This window comes from Amphiura filiformis, chromosome 6, assembly GCF_039555335.1.
Source record: "Amphiura filiformis chromosome 6, Afil_fr2py, whole genome shotgun sequence".
Lineage (NCBI taxonomy): Eukaryota > Metazoa > Echinodermata > Ophiuroidea > Amphilepidida > Amphiuridae > Amphiura > Amphiura filiformis.
Genome location: NC_092633.1, coordinates 20308348 through 20327479, shown reverse-complemented (window position 1 = coordinate 20327479; position 19132 = coordinate 20308348). Strand labels below are relative to the sequence as shown.

At 36.7% G+C, this 19132-nt stretch overlaps 1 protein-coding gene across 1 annotated transcript in view; it reads left to right on the top strand.

Annotated features, from left to right (window-relative positions):
• Positions 1 to 14359: 14359 nt before the first annotated feature.
• Positions 14360 to 19132, top strand: part of LOC140154398 (cubilin-like) — a 48557-nt gene continuing 43784 nt past the window's right edge. The window contains 1 exon segment of the mRNA XM_072176966.1: positions 14360 to 14496. Within this exon segment, the coding sequence (XP_072033067.1) occupies positions 14416 to 14496 (81 nt within the window). The 5' untranslated portion in view covers positions 14360 to 14415.

The window sequence follows — 19132 nt, the reverse complement described above, 5'->3', positions numbered from 1 at the left end:
ATACACGGCGAAAACATGACGAGATATCGAGATTTGTTCCATTGGCATTGACCACCATGTACTGCACTGCCCGTGTGTTTTCATATAATGCATTGATCATACCTTTGTCTGTGTGTACAGCTAGCTGAGCATGCTGAGCGTCTGTTGGATTGTGTTGCTTGTTGTGCAATTGTGTACACGACTCTGCAAGGTGGGTTTCTTTATATTTTAACCATTAGGCCCTTTACAATTGATTCTTAGTTTCCTGTTTCCCGCCCGCGTCCAAAGTAGAGAATTGCAAAATATTTAATTATTTTATTTATATTTTGGATTTTCTCTTTTAAAATAACTTTTAATAACTCCCATTTGCTACTTTCTGACTTTGATTATCTCAACTATAATGATGAATAAACAAAGAACATAACTGTACCATTACTTATGTAAAAAATCAAACATAGTTGTAAAATAATTAAATGCATGCTCCTTGTCAAAACGGGTTGATGTAGGTTGCGACCACTTGTTTTAAAATAAAGAAAATAATAGATAATTAATAATTAATAATTAAAAGTCGCCTCATCCCTTGTTTTCAACCATGAAACAGGAAACTAAGAATTAATTGTGAAGGGCCTTACTACCGTTCACAAACACTTAAAAATGCAAAAAGGGGGGCCCTGAAATTTTTTGACCCTCTTATGGGGGGGGCCTGAAAAAATGACCACAAATTTTTTTGGAAAAATTGAGTTTATATGCTTTTCTATGGGGTTGACCCATAATTTTCATGTCAAAAGGGGGGCCTGAAATTTTTGAGGTCTGTAAAGTCCCCCTTTAATACAAGCAAGTGTTTGTGAACGGCCCTTTACATTTAATTATTTTGTTTAAAAAGGTGATGATTTAACTAAAAAAAACGAGGGGTCTTGCCACCATGTCAGTATGTCAAAAATTAGCTAAGTTATGGGCAAATGACTGTTTTCAAATTCTGCATATTTCTGCAGCCATCATTGACATAGGGGCTGTGCAATAATTATGAACCGGGGGGATTTCCAAACGGCTTGCCAAAAATCACTTGCCCCCCTTCTCGCCCGCCAAAATTCGCTTCCCCTCTCGGCCTGCCAAAATTCTTTGCCCCCCCCTTGCGTATGCCAAATTTTTGGGATCCCAATTTACCAACCTCAAATGGTCTAGACATATGTTGCGGCGCTTAGCGAGCAAGGAACATTGACATATTTAAGCGTTTCCGTCCTGTTTTCCATTAGCCTTTTATTTAAAAGGTGCCCCATGAATGTGTGCCACAAATTGTTTGCCCCTCCCTCTTGGCTTGCCAAACATTGCTTGCCCCACCCCTTTCTGCTCGCCAAACATTTCTTGCCCCCCCTCCCCAGGGCTCATAATTATTGCACAGCCCCTTACGCAGTTACTGTACAAAAAAGCAAGTAATGCATCATTTTTCACCACGGTGATCTGTATCGCCATTTTTCTTCTATTATGCAACCTACTACAGGAATTTTTAATAAATCGTGGCAATGTGATTTTCAATTTTTAAAGCGAGTGCATCCGAGTTAAAAGAATGAAACTAAAAGCATCGCTGGATGCTGTCCATGGTAAAAGGCAGTCTATAATCCTGATACATGGATAATATTTTGTAATTTATCATTGGCTAATATTATTTTACAATTTATTTTATTCTCATTTCCAGGTGCAGTAGAACAACTGAGGATTGGCGCAATTCTTGAAAGACCGAAAAGATAATGATTTGGAAGCGAACAGCTGGCATCTGTAAACCATCTGTTGCATGCATTTAAAACTCTCCCAACATGCTGCTGGACCGATAAAGTCAACAATTTAATTTTTGAAGAAAAATCTTATCTGGAGGTTGAACATTTTAAAAGAAATTAAATACTTGCATAGCAATACATGTTGTGCATAAACTAACTACATGCACGATGCAGTAGTAAATATGAACTCCAGTTATTTAAACAATAAGTGACACTGACATGTGATGCCTACAAGTACAATGCAGAGTTCCTTATACATTTTGTAGACTGTAAATTATAGCACAGAATGATTGGAAATGTTCAATGTGCAGGCACTTTTATTTGGTTCGCCTCAAGTTCGGTAGGCCTAATGACATCAATGTCTTTTCGCGGTTGTGCCATTACAAACCAACTAAGGCTCTCACCAATTCCGAGTTCCCGCCTGTTCTTGGCCTACCGGGTCAAAGTACCTGAAAAATGCCAATTTTTTTTTACAAAATTTGAAAAAATAACCTGGCAGTTATAGGCTTTAAATTACCGTACTTGTTATTTGAGGTTGGAAACCAGAGAAATACTGCGTTATAAAAAAAAAAATTAAATTGGATTAAGTTGTACATTTTAATAATAGTACTTTTGCTTCTATTGAACAGCTAGCAATGCATACTAATTCAATTTGTCCCTGCCTGTTCAATAGAAGCAAAAGTAATTTTTTTTGGATTTTTTATTTTTTTATTTTCGAGTACCCAGATTCCCACCCGAAAATTCAATCAGGTACATGTACCCAGGTACATAATTACCTGTTAGTTGAGAGCCCTAAAACCAACATTGTACATGTGCGCTCTACGCAATTAACTTTACGAGTGCGATTCAATACTCCACCCGCCCACAAAATTTTGCACCAACGTCACTACCGAACTTGAGGCAAACTAATGAATAGCCAGGGTTCCGGTGGGTGTGGGTGGGCAGTGATGGGTAAGGTGTACCTTCATTCCAATAATTAAAAATCTGGATACTGCAAATATGATGAGTATCCACTTCAAGGGTTTAAGTCCAGAAGGCCCCAATTGCAATAGCTGCCATGTAGACATCTCAATAATTTTTGCATTATGTAGTGTACATATCTAAAATATGACACCCGTCAGCTATTGCAGATAGGGCCTTCTGGTCCTAAGTCTTCGACTTGTAAATGCTTTATTTTTGGCAGACAAACTATTTCTTTCATGAAGACTAGCATTGGCAGGTGTCAGTCAATGCTAGTCTTTTGTGAAAGTACCATATTAAGTAGGGCTTGAATTGCAGTGAGGCCACCAGTTTTGGCTTTGGTGCCCCATATCATTTTCAAGGCATTCTTCATCACTTGTTGGCCTTGGTGCCCTCGCTAGTCTTTTGGGAAATAGGAAGGCTTGTGTAGGCCTCGAATTTCAATGGTTTTTTTTAGGGGGCACCCATTTTCAAGCCCCCCAAAAAAAACATTGAAATTTGAGGCCTGCACACAAGCCTTCCCAAAGACTAGTGACTGCCAATAGACAAAGAAATGATCTTTTGTACTTGCAATTCATTACTTACGTTATTTTTACACTATATAAAAAAAGACAAGAGTTCATGAAAAAACACAACAAGAAAGCATGGTGAATACGGCCGGTATGTAGTTTTGATCACTGTTTATTTTGAGATTTGTAAGAAATTTAACAAAATAAAAAGCACTATTTTTTTAATTAAAAAAGTATGAAGAAGTTCTGTGTTTGCTTGTGTTTGGCATCAATAAACAATCAAACCAAAATAGTTCATCCCACCTACTAAATAGAGAATAAATGATGGGAATTTTTTTACTAGCCTCTACTATTGTGTGATGGAAGATATCCATACAGTATACGTTCCTACAGATTCCTCAAACTAAAAAAATCAGTCTACTAGTGATTGTAATCAGAGACAAGTCCAAAATTGGATTAAAACATTTAAATGAAATTTAACTGAATTCTAATCTATTCTTAAACACTTGAGAATGTTCCTGCAATCTTATTGGTTCTTACCCGTGTGATATTGATGCGATACGCGTACTCGCTATTTGAACCAATCAGAGGTGCATAGCAACAACAGGACTGATTGATTTTAAGCCCTAGGTATAATTCCTTGCAAAATGTAGGATTTAATTTGATTAAAATTTGTAATACTTTTGATATTTTTATTTGAATTGGAAGTGTTTAAGAATGAGAATAAAGGTATTGTTTTTAGCATGTCGTGCATATATCATCTCATATAACACGGCGACATCATTATTTTTAGCGTAAAACAACTCGGTTTAGCCTCATTGTTTTACTTAAAATAATGATGTCGCCCGTGTTATATGAGACGATAGATGCACTCCAGCGGTTAAAAACAATACCTTTATTCTCTAATTAGAAACATTCAATCTAGAATTCAATCTAATTCGATTTTTAAAATCGCTTTGATTTTTTTTAAATCCAATTCGATTCAATCTAATTTGATTTTAATTTAAGGGGTTAAAAATCAATCTAAGCAATTTTTAATCCATTAAATTAAAATTAAATTGAATTAAATTGTATTCTAATCTGTCTAGATTGAATATTTCTAATACTAGATCTGAATAATTTTTACACATTCCATTACACCTAATTTATGAGTCCCGACTTTTAATACTAGTATTGTTCTTCAATTAGCAACATAGTGAAGTGCGTTTTTGAACTCCGTTATTTCAGTCCTTTGTTTTGTCTGCCTCTGCTGCAAAAAGCGACATGGAATGGCTCACAGGGGCATTGGTCAATGGTGACTGGCAGTTGCTTGTTACTTGTACAGTAGCTCTCATCTTTTGGCAGGTCTGAAATGGAAAATATGATTTTAGAAAATTTGTTAGGGTAGAGCTGGGACAGTGGCACAATACGCATGGGGCTGTTACAGCAGCTTTGTTTGAAATCCTTGCCCCCACTCACACTTCCCCAAATGAACACATTCTTCAATAACAAATCAGCATTTCCCCAGCCCCCTTTGGTGGTGGTGGCAGATTTACCCCCAGCTAACTGTTCTCTTGATTGCGAAAGTCTAGTTTCGTCACTGGAGAATGTTACCCCTGAACCCTGTGGTGCGGTGTCATTCAGCACTGAGTGATTTCATTTATGGGGCAAATTATTAACCCCCAGTCGGTCGCACACCACAGGGTTCATTTAGGTGTCATATTTGGGAACGTTCACAAACACTTGTAACAGGGGGCCTAATGCCAAAAGAAAAATTGCCGGGGGCTTAAAAATTTCACCTTGTTCTTGTAGAACATTAATTACCGGTATACTATTTTCTATAGGGTTGACATTCATTTATCATGGCCAAAAAGGGGGCCCTGAAAATAATATTAGGTCTGAAAGGGGGGGGCCCTGAAAAGTATTTCAGACCCCCTTTTTCCCCCAATCCCCTCGTTACAAGTGTTTGTGAACGGTCCTTATTTTACCCCCCCTTCATTTCACTTTTATATTCCTAGCCCTAGGTCCTTAAATTTCTAATTACAGACTTACTTTTTCACTAAGGGGCTGTGCAATGTGCAAAATTATGAGCCTGGCGTGGGTAAAATAGGGAGAGGCAAGAAATTTTTGGCAAGCCGAGAGGGGGGGGGGGGGGGGCAAAATGATTTTTGGCCCACATTCTGGGGGGGCCTTTTAAAAAAAACGCTCTAAAAAGGCTTTTTAAATTTTTTAAAACGTTTTTAAATTTGCATATTTAAAAATATGCATATTTTCCTGCTTGCTGCGCTCTCAACATGTCGACCATTTAAGGTTTGCAAATTGGGATCCCAAAAATTTGGCATGTGCAAAGGAGGGGGTAAAGATTTTTGACGGGCCAAGAGGTGGGGCAAGCGATTTTGGCATGCCGAGGGGGGGGGGGGGAAAGCAATTTTTGGCGAGCCGTTTGGAAATTTTACCCCCCCCCCCCCAGGGGAGCTCATAATTATTGCACAACCCCTAAATGCAGTTTTAAAAATATTTAACAAGCAAAAAATTACACGTACAGTAGTAGTATAAATACATACTTCATCAAAGAGGTTAACAAATCAGTGTTTTGTATTTTGAAGGTGGTTAGGGGGCTGGCATTTTCTTCAGAAGGAAAAAAAAAAAAATACAGGGGGTCATAGAATTTTCAGACAAAAAATAGGGGGTTATAATTTTGTTAACACCCAAAATAGGGGGTTACAGAATTATGAAGGGCTGGTGACTACGCGCGCATTCTTTAACTTCCCAATCGAAATGTGCGTACAATCTATGCAAAGGCCTTCTTTACAGTTTAATACTTACTTACAATAAAAATGTTAACACGCTCCATGCACTTTCTTCACTATAAGTTTTGGTGCGCTCCGCGCCTTAGTTCCGACAATAAATAATTTGTCTTGAGTCTGTGTAGGTGGAAGGGGGGGGGGTCATAAAATTTTCGACCCAAGATAGGGGTCCTAAAATTTTTTGCCTGCGATAGGGGGGGTCATAAATTTCTTCGAAAGAAAATGCCAGCCCCCTTATGTGTGGAATTCAAAACTAAAATCTAAATTAACAGGTTTGGAAGTTTTCTTTTGTAATGAAGACATTTGTTATTAATAAACAAACACTCGTTGGGAGACACTCAGTGATAAAAGTGCATTTTAGGGTATGAACTCGTGAAAATACTATCTCGACATTGCCGAATTCCACAGTCTTGCACTACTGGCGAAGGGAGCAGAATTCGAAACCGCTGACAATTACCTCGTAATTGTTACGCTCGTAAGGCCAAAATTTCCATTCTTAACTATTTAAATGGAAAAAGAGGGTGTATACCACACATGGACGAGTCGATTTACGAGAAAAATTTACAAAATATTGTTGTATAATGCCGAGACTAAAATTTAGCCTAAGCTTGAGATTCCCATTGAGTTTAATACGAACCTGTCAATTCATACCAAAAACATGCCCACATTTCAACTCGATTTTCTACCAAACTGGTCCTAGATCTCCTACAATTTTTTGATATTGCATAAATGAAAGTGTTATTTACCTAAATATATCCATTTCAGTCGAGATCTATGACTGGAATTCCTGTAATTCGTTGCCAAATATTGGTAATTTCCTCATTTTGCACCACACAAACCAATGGAAAACGTTACTTCCGGGTCGCCGAGAAGGCAGGAAAAGTAGGCGGGGCTTATGAGAAAAACTTCTAGAATCGTTTGAGTCGGGACGGTAGAAACACCGAGTGCATTAAAAGTAACGAACCCAATGTGGTGGTGTGCATTGCATATAAATTTCAGCTCAATTGGAGTATTTTCGGTTAAGATGACCTTTTTTGACCCCTGTGACCCCTTGGATGACCTCTGACGTTAAACAACCCATAGCTTTTGTAGCCAGCTACCCAATACTGCTTGTGACTGAGTTTGGTCGAAATCCAATCAACGATGTGGAAGTAGTAGCAAATTGTGAGAAGAAAGAAGAAAGAGGAAGAAAGAGGAAGAAAGAAATGGCAAGAAAGAAATAAGTTAGGCTGCCCGCCTAACTTAAACACAGCTAATCTCATTTTACATCTAGTTCTTGGAGCCCCGTTTTTGTTCTTGTGTGATAGGCTTAATATACTCTGTTTGTTTGTTGTTGTGTTAATTTAGTTCTGTAAGGGGTTGGTCAATGCTGGCCTTATTGGCCTTTCGATTATCTCCTCCATAATTGTCTTGTTTTATTTTTATGATGTTGAATTTCTTTGTATTTTGTTGTTTTTTATTATGGAAATAAAAGATTCATTCATTTAAAATTTTTACCAAGTTAGCAATAGGGAATTGCTTTATTTTGCATATGCATGAGTTTCTTGTGATAACCTTCAAAATGTGGTTATTTTCAGAAAAAAGGATGAGGTTGTTCAAGAGTTTAGGTAGATATGAAATGTGCTGAATAAGTTTTTTGTTTGCTGTAATCAACGAACTCTGGCGAATGGCTCATTTTCAGTCCAGATTGACACCCAACATATTCAAATTGGTTAAATTTTGACCAAAATAGGATATTTTCTTTTGAATTAATACTTGTCCAATTGTTTTTCACCTATCCCATTATGTTTCAATGAAATTCCTAGTAGGCAAAGTTCTCTAAATATATAGTCAGTATCCATCCATGGTATCTGAGTTTTTTCCTATTATACTCAAAAACGGATTTTATAATAAGAATTAAAGTTGTTTACGTGCATATAGGCTCTTTCACAGTCGGTTTCTGTCGTGTATGTTTGCGACTGAGCCACATGCAGACTGGGTTGCCAGGGACTACCAGGACAAAGTATTCGTTTTTGACTATAACAATGTAAATATGACCAGAAGGTCTGGATTTGGCCTCTTATCAGTATACTGATAACATGGCTATAATTGGAAATCTGAAATAAACACTTATTTTGTAAACAGATAATGCTCTGTGGTTATTTATGGATGGAAACTTAGGAAATTGCTATTAATGAAATAATTAATATATTAAACATACATTTTGTTTTTTCAAATGGATGGAAATCCGTTCACAAATAAGGTTTTTAGGAACCATTTGACATTAAACATTTTGAACAATCATTGCTCTATGAAAAAGGATACAATTGCACTCCTGCTGATCCAGGCTACTGATAAGATGCAACAAGTGTGACCACTAATTCAACAATAATAATGAGCATTAATCTGAGTGACCATTCCCTGATCTGACCAAACAAGAAAACAAGCTGGGTATAAACAGTGCAGGTGCCACTACTACCATCAATAATTGATGTTGGGAGTGACACTAGTCGTCAGGGGAAGGGTAAATACCAGTAATTGGGGTAGATTGTAACTACCAGTAAACTATACATTGTGAATAAATATATCTTAAATAAAATACCAGGCATTTAATGGATTTTAACTGTAATTTACTAAATATTGGTAAATGGTAAAACACAGAAAAGGTAAAAGGACAGATTGTTATGGGGGTTATGGACATGATGAGTTAGTAAGCGGAAAATGTTGAATGTCAGGTCAAGGTCATCCAAGGTGAATTGAGTATAGATTGTCAGATTGTGGAAACCATCAAGGTCATATCAAGGTTAAAGTTACTGATAATAGATAGTTGGATTGTCATGAAACTTGGTTGATATGAAATCCCTTAAGCAGCAAACATTCTTAAAGGTTTTCTGAATATTGACTGTTGTATTGTTGTAACTTGACTCAGAGGATGTGATTTCAATTAAAGCCATTTGTTCAGGTATGAATTAAAATATGTAGACCTATTTAGCACACATTTTTCAATTCCGCCTTTCAGCATGAAAATTTTGAGTATTTCCTAGTATGTCATTGGTGGTATTTACCAATAAATGCCAATATTTCGCACCCGGTTAGTTGTACCAAACATTCAAATTTACTAGCATTCCAAGTACTTGCAATGTAAAATTATGAAACATGATCTACATCCATGGCGTTGTCTTTTTAAAGACATTTCTTGTTTCCTATTATACTCAAAAAACGGATTTTATAATAAGAATTAAAGTTGTTTACGTGCATATAGGCTCCTTCACAGCCGGTTTCTGTCGTGTATGTTTGCGACTGAGCCACGTGCAGACTGGGTTGCCAGGGACTACCAGGATAAAGTATCCGTTTTTTACTATAACAATGTAAATATGACCAGAAGGTCTGCATTTGGCCTCTTATCAGTATACTGATAACATGGCTATAATTGGAAATCTGAAATAAACACTTATTTTGTAAACAGATAATGCTCTGTGGTTATTTATGGATGGAAACTTAGGAAATTGCTATTAATGAAATAATTAATATATTAAACATACATTTTGTTTTTTCAACGATAGAAATCCGTTCTCAAATAAGGTTTTTAGGAACCATTTGACATTAAACATTTTGAACAATCATTGCTCTATGAAAAAGGATACAACTGCGCTCCTGCTGTTCCAGGCTACTGATAAGCTGCAACAAGTGTGACCACTAATTCAACAATAATAATGAGCATTAATCTGAGTGACCATTCCATGATCTGACCAAACAAGGAAACAAGCTGGGTATAAACAGTGCAGGTGCCACTACTACCATCAATAATTGATGTTACGAGTGACACTAGTCGTCAGGGGGGGGGGGGGGGTAAATACCAGTAATTGGGGTAGATTGTAACGCAGATCCTGTAACTACCAGTAAACTATACATTGTGAATAAATATATCTGAAAGGAGTATTTCATGATCCTAGCATCCTCTTTTTATGGCAAATTTCAGTAGATATCCACGAAAAAAGCTTATTCCCAAAATTTCAGTTGCTTCCGATCGTGCGTTTGCGAGTTATGTATATTGCACTGCTCCATAGACAATGTGTTGTAATTTCGTTAGAACTGGTGCACCAGAACGAAATTCAAATTTCACGATATCTTTGCTAAACGAATTAATCTGCAAGAAATATTTTGTACATAAACATTATGTATAGCAAGAGGTTTGCCTTTCCAGTGATATAAAAATCTCAACTTTTTTTTTTTAGAAAAGTGGGGGGATGATGCTGTGGATCACGAAATGCCCTTTTAAATAAAATACCATGCTTTTAATGGATTTTAACTGTAAGTACTTGCAATGTAAAATTATGAAACATGGTCTGCATCCACGGCGTTGTCTTTTTAAAGACATTTCTTGTTTTGTTTGTTTTGTTTTCAAAATCCATATCTTCAATACAAAAGGTCAATTGATCGTCGGCTTTTTAATGTATTTATTACGCAATTCGTTTTCATCTTTATGTTTTTGTAAGCTACCATGTTTTTGCAAGCAAATGTAAAACTGTTTTTTTTATATTTTTATTTGATTTTTTTGGGCGTCAATGGGACACCGTAACATTGGGACTACTTCAATATTATACAGGGTGTCCCAGAATGATTTATACCGGGAAAGTTGTATTTTTTAGGTATGAATGGCATTACTCTAATTGATAGTATTGTTTTAAATTCTAAAATTTACATATATTTAGCTTGATCCATTTAGCTTTATCTATGATTGCACAGTGATGCACACATACACAGACAAGACAGGTGATGAGTGCAGCCTACTCATAGTGCAGGGCGATACAATCAAAAATTGTTTTCACCTATCGCTATAGTAATTAATCGGATAATCCTGTTACATCACTACTGCGGCGAATATGCACCTATTTCCGTAGGTCCTATTATTGTCACGATATTAGCTTTTGACTGTGTTCGAGCCGTAAAACGTAATGACCCAAGGCCAAAATCACCTTTTTCCCAAGTTCACACGAATGCACAGTAATACACTGTTTGATTGAGTTAACAAAATCTAAGTCTTTAATTGAAAGTAAAATATGATTGACACATGTGCATAAACAATTAGTACACAAACAACACACTTTTTATTTTTTTAATTATCACGACTAAACCGGCAGTCTTCTTCTGATGACTGATTATTATAGTGTTCTGGTACAATGTTCTGGCTGGCTGATGTATATTCTTGTTCACTTGTTCTGCGAAAAATCACTGTTCAGCGAAGTCCACTGTACACATGCATTTATATATCCTTTGCGTAAAATCCTCGCACAGAAATGATGCTGATTTCTCCAAACGTTCAAATCCTTGCACAGTTGAGCACTTTCACCAACTATGCTTCTTTTGCCAATCACTCTCTTTCTCCGGGAAACGGGCTTCTTTCTGCACTAATCCTTCTTATTGACAGATGTATTGTTTTATAAACTAGACTCCAGCAGGTCGACAGAAAATCTCTAATCTTTGAGGAGGAGGAGGAGTACCTTCATATACTCAAAATCTCCTTTGATGCTGCATTGAAATAGCACATTATTGGCTATGCAAACTGATTCAAATGTACCTCCTTTTGAAGCACATCGACGACCAACACATTATCTCTTCATATTCTGCCAAGAGCAAACTAAATTGATTTCACCTTTTATACTCACAATCTATTAACAGATTAATCTTGACTAACATTCTGTCACATTCAGCTTATTTTAGAAATGGGAATTTCCAACTAGCATTAGGCATGTACTTAGATGAGCAATCTGGGAATTCACCCAGATTAAACATCAACCTTTTACATTACTTAACATCCTGGGGGATTTCCAATATGATGTCATATTCACTTACAATCTTGAGGACTTTTCCCAACAATGAATGAGAAGGAATTCCCCACACATGTGTCATCACTTATGAAATAATTCTAATTTTGTAAACAGAGATAAATAATCAAATTAAATTACTCAGGACACATCACAACTGGTTCTATTTTGGGAAAGTTTGCGTAAATAGCACCGATCTCACTGATTCAGGTTGGCCTTTGCTGAATTCAAATTATTATTTCATCTGTCAGTTGTAGGCCTACATTTGAACTTACCACCCTAAATTTGATAAAAGACCAGGAAATCGGGCAAAAATTAAACTCATATCAAATTATTCGTCTGGTCCCAATGATCACAAAAATGTACGATTCGTAGGCGTATGCGGCCTATACACGATCAATTTGATTCCTCAATATCAAAAACCCTAGATACAAGAGTGGACACAAAATCTGCCCCAATTGTTATTTTATTGTCCAACCATCAATAAAAGACTAGATACTGCCCATAACATACACGATCAAATGGGAACCCTAGATGCAGGATTAGATACAAAATAATATTTCTCCTCAATCTTATTAAAGAGATCTATTCTAGTTTGATTTTATTGACGGTTGGACAATAAAATCACTATATGGATGTTCGTGTGTACAGTGCACAATGGCAGATTGTATCCACTTTTGTATCTAGGGTCTTTGATATTGTTCATTCAAATTGATTGTGTTTAGGCCGCATTAGATCTCTTTAATAATATTGAAGAGAAATATTATTTTGTATCCAATCCTGCATTTAGCATGTTTAGGGTCCCCAATATTGATCAATCAAATTGATTGTGTATGGGCCGCATAAAACATGTAGTTACCAAAATCAACAGGTCCAAGATCAATTTACATGTTTGATCACCTTTTTACTACCGTATCTATGATTGGATTTAGGATAAGCATTGTATGCACTATATTGATGTTTGTACTATTAATTGAAGTTGAAACGATAGGTGATAAAAACAAAGGCCATTGAATCAATCCTATACCGATCTTTTAACTGCTTGCAACTCTGTGTGTAATATAGCGAGACATCGCAATAGTACTACAAACTATTCTTTTTCTGACAACATTATAAGCTAGACAAACAATTTGCCTAAAATCATGAAAATTTTACGAAAATTAGAGCATTATCTGCCTTTTAACCCCTGTTGCGGGCCATACATGAACATGTGCAATTTTATTGATCAATATTTGGGACCCTATAGGCAGTCTCGTTGCTCCTGAGTATATACAAAATTTAATGTATTAAAGCCATAATGTGTGATTTGCTTCACAGCGACGCCCTCGATTTTACTCGGTTTTCTACTTTTTACATAATCATAATGCCTAGTGGTTTAATAAAATACCACGTAAAAGACTAAGCCTGAAGTGCTTTAATGAGTAAAATTTAACTTTTTATATTAAAACCGAGGAGACCCGGTTTTATTCAGAGTTCACCGATCGAGTGCTTGCTAACATGTCCCGTGGATGTCAGCTTCACGTTGAGCACGATGCTCCGTGCAGTATTACATGTAATACGATCGGTGAGCGTAGTACACGCATTGTAGGCACTGGAATGAAATCGCAATTTTCTTCGTTATACGTCATTTGTCAAATCACACACGTGTGTACAGTTCACAATGGTAGATGTTGTATCCACTCTTGTATCTAGGGTCTTTGATATTGATCAATCAAATTGATCGTGTATGGGCCGCATTTTGCGTTCAATATCAACGACCCTATATTAGGTATACTAGTCTCAGACTATACACACGAACATAATAGTGATTTTATTGTCCAACCGTCAATAAAATAAAACTAGATTATATTTCTTCAATAGTGAAGAGAAATATTATTTTGTAATTTTGTATCCAGTCCTGCATCTAGGGTCCCTGATATTGATCAATCAAATTGATCGTGTTTGGGCCGCATTAGACTTTTTGCACGGCATAACCATACTCGCACCCCGGACTCGCACAAACATTAAACTCCATTTCTACTATCCATGGAACCAGGCGAATAATTTGACATGTTTGAAATTGTTATAACAGATTCGAATTCAGCTTGCCCGATTTTTCCAAAATGGAACCAGTCTAAAGAAGATTAATTATATTTTCCTAATCAGATTACAACTCATGTTATAAAAAAATTAGTAACAGTCGATGCCCTTCAATCTAAGAGCAATGACACGCATGAATAAAAACAGGTGTTTAAATTCCCCGCATAACGTACAATGGGTTCGACCATTTTTGAAAGGTGAGAGGGTTAAAAATAACAAATTTTTAAATCTAAAAAATAATCAAAATAAGTTTGGAGCTAAGTTATATCAGTTCACGAAGTCCAAATAAATATCCTGCAGCATATATATTTTGGTATATGTTAGTGATACCTAAAGATGACAATTTATAACCAAAAGTAAAATGCTAAAATATCGTTCGTACCCATTTATTAATGGTGGTGGCTTGTCAATGTAAAGCAGTGACGCATGGCACAAGTTTCTCTTTTTTTTTTACAAAGAGCAGACGAGAAACCGTGTCTCCGTGTCGTTGTCGGCCATTTTAAACACTTCAAACTTGGATGGAATCATGGGGCGTGTATCTTCACTTGTGGAATATTGTTTGTTGTCAATTTTAATCGTTTATTCGTTAAAAGTAGGAATTGTACAGGTAAGGTTTATTTGTTGTTTTGTTTACTTTAAATTAAAATACTAGCGAGAGGTCGATTTCATCAAAATGGGGACAAAGTGGATAAATGCACCAATTTGGACATGTGACTTCCTTGCAATCGTAGGGATCCCCCGGGGGGGGCACTCGAATTTTTTTTTGATAGGGGTGTGCCACCGCCAGTTTCGAACTCGAGGTCTAAGGAACTGATCGGCCGGCCAAAAGGGGTCTAGGGAACTGATTGGCCGGCCAAAAAGGGGGGCTTGGGAACTAATTAACCAGCCAAAAGGGGGGTCTTGGGAACTGATTAGCCGCCAAAATCTGAAAATGGGGTCGCGGAACTAAACAATGCAGGCCAAACCAGGGCTCAATTTCGTTACGTTTTTGCCACAGATTTTTGAAGGAATCGATTTCACTTTGATCAAGAAAATCATTAATGTAAAATTGGTCTGATGGGGTGGCCTACGATGGAAATCTCAGCAAAGCAAAACAGCATTCGGATCAAAATTACTAGACCCTGCAGACCTACCTATAGCCTACTGATAATTATAGCAGCAGCGAGCAGCATTTAAAAGCCCACCATAAAAACAAACCCACAAAAATATTTTTTCAGTGCCGTAACTAAAGAAAAACATTTAGGCTACATTGAAATGTCATGCATACATGAGACCATTGAGTGAAGTATGCAGAATTTGACAACCATTCCACTATTGGCACTGAACCAGTAGATCGTAAATTACCTTTTAATTCACTGTTATGGCTAGCTGCAAGGACGTGTACATAATTATTTGAGGTACTTTTCCTTATATTTGGCAATTTTATTCCCAAAAGAGATCTCAAAATCATTTATTTCCAGCAAAGTGTTTATCAGCTGAAGGCCTCGGCACTCGCCGGCCGGCAGTGCTGCAATCACTGTTTACAATCAACCAACCAGTGTTGCCACTACTACAAAGTACAAGGAGCCCAAAATCCACCTTATTCCTATATACAATGTGTTTCAATGGGGAAGAAATCGATGGAAAATTCCCTTCAGTGAAGCTTTTTGGGCTCGAAATAGTAGGACAGAAAACACGCCAATCAAAATGCCAATGAGAGCGGAGATCGATGATCTGAGGGTCTATGGAACGGCTAGAAAATTTTCAGTGGGGCTTCAAGAGCGGCAATCAATGAATTTAGTGGGTCTAAGGAACGGCTAGCGGCTCTGAAAAAGGGGGTCGTCGCCGCGGCACATACCCGTATAGCTGGGGAATGTGAGTGCCCCCCCCGGGAGTGATCCATTTTTGAATAAGCCCAAACTAATTAACTTCTGCAAACCATAGAACAAAAGGGTAGAAGGTCATCCAGATATACACAAAATATAATATATTCATCCGATCATAAGGATTCGAGACGTTTGACCCATGATGTACCGTTTTCGAGTTATGGACAAAAAGGTCAAAGGTCAAGGCCTCCACAGGGGTCTAATTATAAATAGAAATTACTCAAATTTTTATCAAATTGGTCGCAAATTGTTCCTTTTAACATTAATGGTACAATAATAACGTGCGTTTCACATATCTACTCCCCATTCCAGAAAAATACAGCACTATTTTTTGGGATTAAAAAATTATTATCAAGTTCTGCCAAATGAAACATAACTCAATCCTAATCATTCATTTAGTCCTAACTGGAGATAAAAGATAAAGTTCACTATTTTACTAATTTCTTGAAAAAAGCGCAAAAACATGCATTTTCAGCATGTTTTTTGACAATCGAGTCACAAAAATCAATGACTTGGAACAAGTCTAAGCATTCAAAATCTTCAGTATAAGCCAAAATAATGCTCTAATTTTCCATTTTTTTGTGCTACTTCAATAAATGGTTGGTTATAAGAATAAAACTCGTCTTTTCCAAACATCAAGATGTATAAACTGAAATTAGTCTTAGTACAAGTCTTTGGGCTTGTCACAACATACGAAAAACACCCCAAAAAACGCATGTTTTTGGCCCTTATTTCCAAAAATTGGCTAAACATTACAATTTGACTTTTATCGCTAGTTAAGTTAGGACTAACTAAAGGATTAGGATTTAGCTATGTTTCATCATTATCTCTTTCTTCCATGGTTTCATGTAGCAACATAGGATAATATTTTTTTATTAAAAAAAAATTAGTTTTGTATTTTTCTAGGATAAGGGGCTTCATTGTTAAGGGGGTACTACACCCCTGTCCAATTTTGTGCCTATTTTTGCATTTTTCTCAAAAATTGTAGCACATTGGTAACAAGTAAGATATGTATATTATAGGGGCAAGGACTACAACTACTGTACTGAAAATTCAGCAACTCAAAGCAAGTAGTTATTGATTTATTGATCAAATATTGGTTTCCCTCATTTTTGACTGTAACTCCACAACTGTTGTCTGTGCTGAAATAAAATTTCCAGTGCAGTAGTTGTAGTCATTGCCCCTATAATATACATATCTTACTTGTCCCCAATGCGCTATAATTTTTGAGAAAAATGCAAAAATGGGCACAAAATTGGGCAGGGGTGTAGTACCCCCTTAAGGTAACATATCGTGTACAATAAGGTCATGGTTAAATGGTCTCGGACTTATTTCCACTGTCAACGTGAAACCAAATAAAAATTCCATTTGAAAGACATAAAATTCCAGTAGAGTATAGGGCCTAGAGGTTGTGCATATGACGTATCATCCTGTAAATATGGCGGACTACTCAAATGCATTCAACAAATGCACTACGATCAAATAGGTTAATGACAACATTTGATTGAATGGACTACACTGCGCCATAACTACGGTGAAGTATACACTGGTTCAAATCCTTTGTTTGTAGCCAATCGATAAAAGCATGTAGGGCCTCTACACTTCACAAAATCATCTTGTTAACTATAAATTATGTAGGCTACATGCATGAAGTTCATTACTTGAACAAGTTATGTTTTCAGCGAGTCGGTTTCATTAGGCCTACTCTAGGCATATACAGTAAACTTGATATGGTGACTTTGGCATGCAGAACGTTCGCAGGTCATCTGCACTGTATAAATCGATCAGAAATTGGTTTCATTGAAAAGAATAATTTGCCTGAAAGAAAATAAATTTATGTTTTCTAAATTATATAATTTGTGAAAAAGTGACCTGCCAAAATCACTCCTATCACGGCCCTGCAAGGTGCTAACACTTCAAAGTATTCATAGTTCTGGTCGCTGGGGTTCAACTCCCCGCACATGGAAGCCTACGTAATATTTATCCTGTTCGCTTCCAAGTAGCGGTCAATAACAGCTATAGAGAACTTGCGAAATGACGTTACTTTAACTTTAACTTTAACGTCTAGAGGATTATAGAGGAATAGAGGATTATGTATTCAAAACCAAGGTGGTTTTGAATACATAATCCTCTATAATCCTCTAGACGTTAAAGTTAAAGTTAAAGTAACGTCATTTCGCAAGCTCTCTAATATCCTGATATTGATTACCGTATATTATATGATGTATCGGTATAATCCTCTATAATCCAATGCAATAATAATAGGACGCAATTATGTCTTTAACCGCACTCTTTCAAGTGTATGTGCCAACCATTGAAATCGGAACGCTCCTTCGGCCCCGGCCTTCGGCTCGCTTACGCTTTATATCATTGGTGCCAACTATTCCCTTTTAAAGGTAATTTTATTTTCCCTGAGGATGACGGACTTTTTCTGCGCCGTCGCAAAGACTCGCAATGAAATCAGGAAGCGCGTGATACGAAAAGTAGCATCGTCAATTTTATTCTTGCAATTTTGGTGATATTTCTTAAATTTAGCCTGAAATACCACGGCCTTTTCTTTCTTACAAAGATGTAGCAGTGGTCCCCACGTGTTGTTAAAGTAAACAAGCTGAAGCGTAAGTCGGAAAATTCGAAAACCTGAGTATTTCGGAGTAAGTAATTTAGCTATATAATAAAGCTTTATGCCTGGCATGCAAAAAAATACATGTTATCATGTTATAATTTTATATTAGCCCGAGGTACTCACACCTCCGTCACTACGATTTCCACTGTCCTTCTCCGACGAAGGTCTGAGACTCCTGAGCTTATCTGGTCCAGGGTACACATAAAATACCACTTTTTCTCATAAATACCACTTCCTACCTACCATCAGTGACCATTCAATGTAGGTAACCTAGGCAAACCTTAGTTAACACATTTACTAGTCAGCGAATTCGCCGAGACCGGGGCCCCAACACAATGCATATTTACATAGAAATTTGAATTTTTTTAGAGAATAGGTGGGTGAAGAAACCTATATAAATATGTTTTCTATACTTCACTTGACCCAAATATATGATTTTTATGGTGATAATCAAATTACACATGGAATTTTAGAGGATTTTGATAGCAGTTCCATTAAAAAAAGCTGCCATCGCCATGAGACTAAGATCTAGAAACACCCCGAAATGCCGTTTTGGGGAATTTTGCTAGCTGAATCTTTTTGATGAAAGTCAATCTTTGACAAGATGTAACTTTGCTACGGAAAGTGCTATGAAAAAAGGTTTTCAGTTTTGGCTTAGTTTACTCAAGGGCTTTAATTTGATATATAAAACGATGCAATTTGATGGCAAATTTGAATTCACCTAGGATACCTAACCATTCCTCACGTGAAGATGA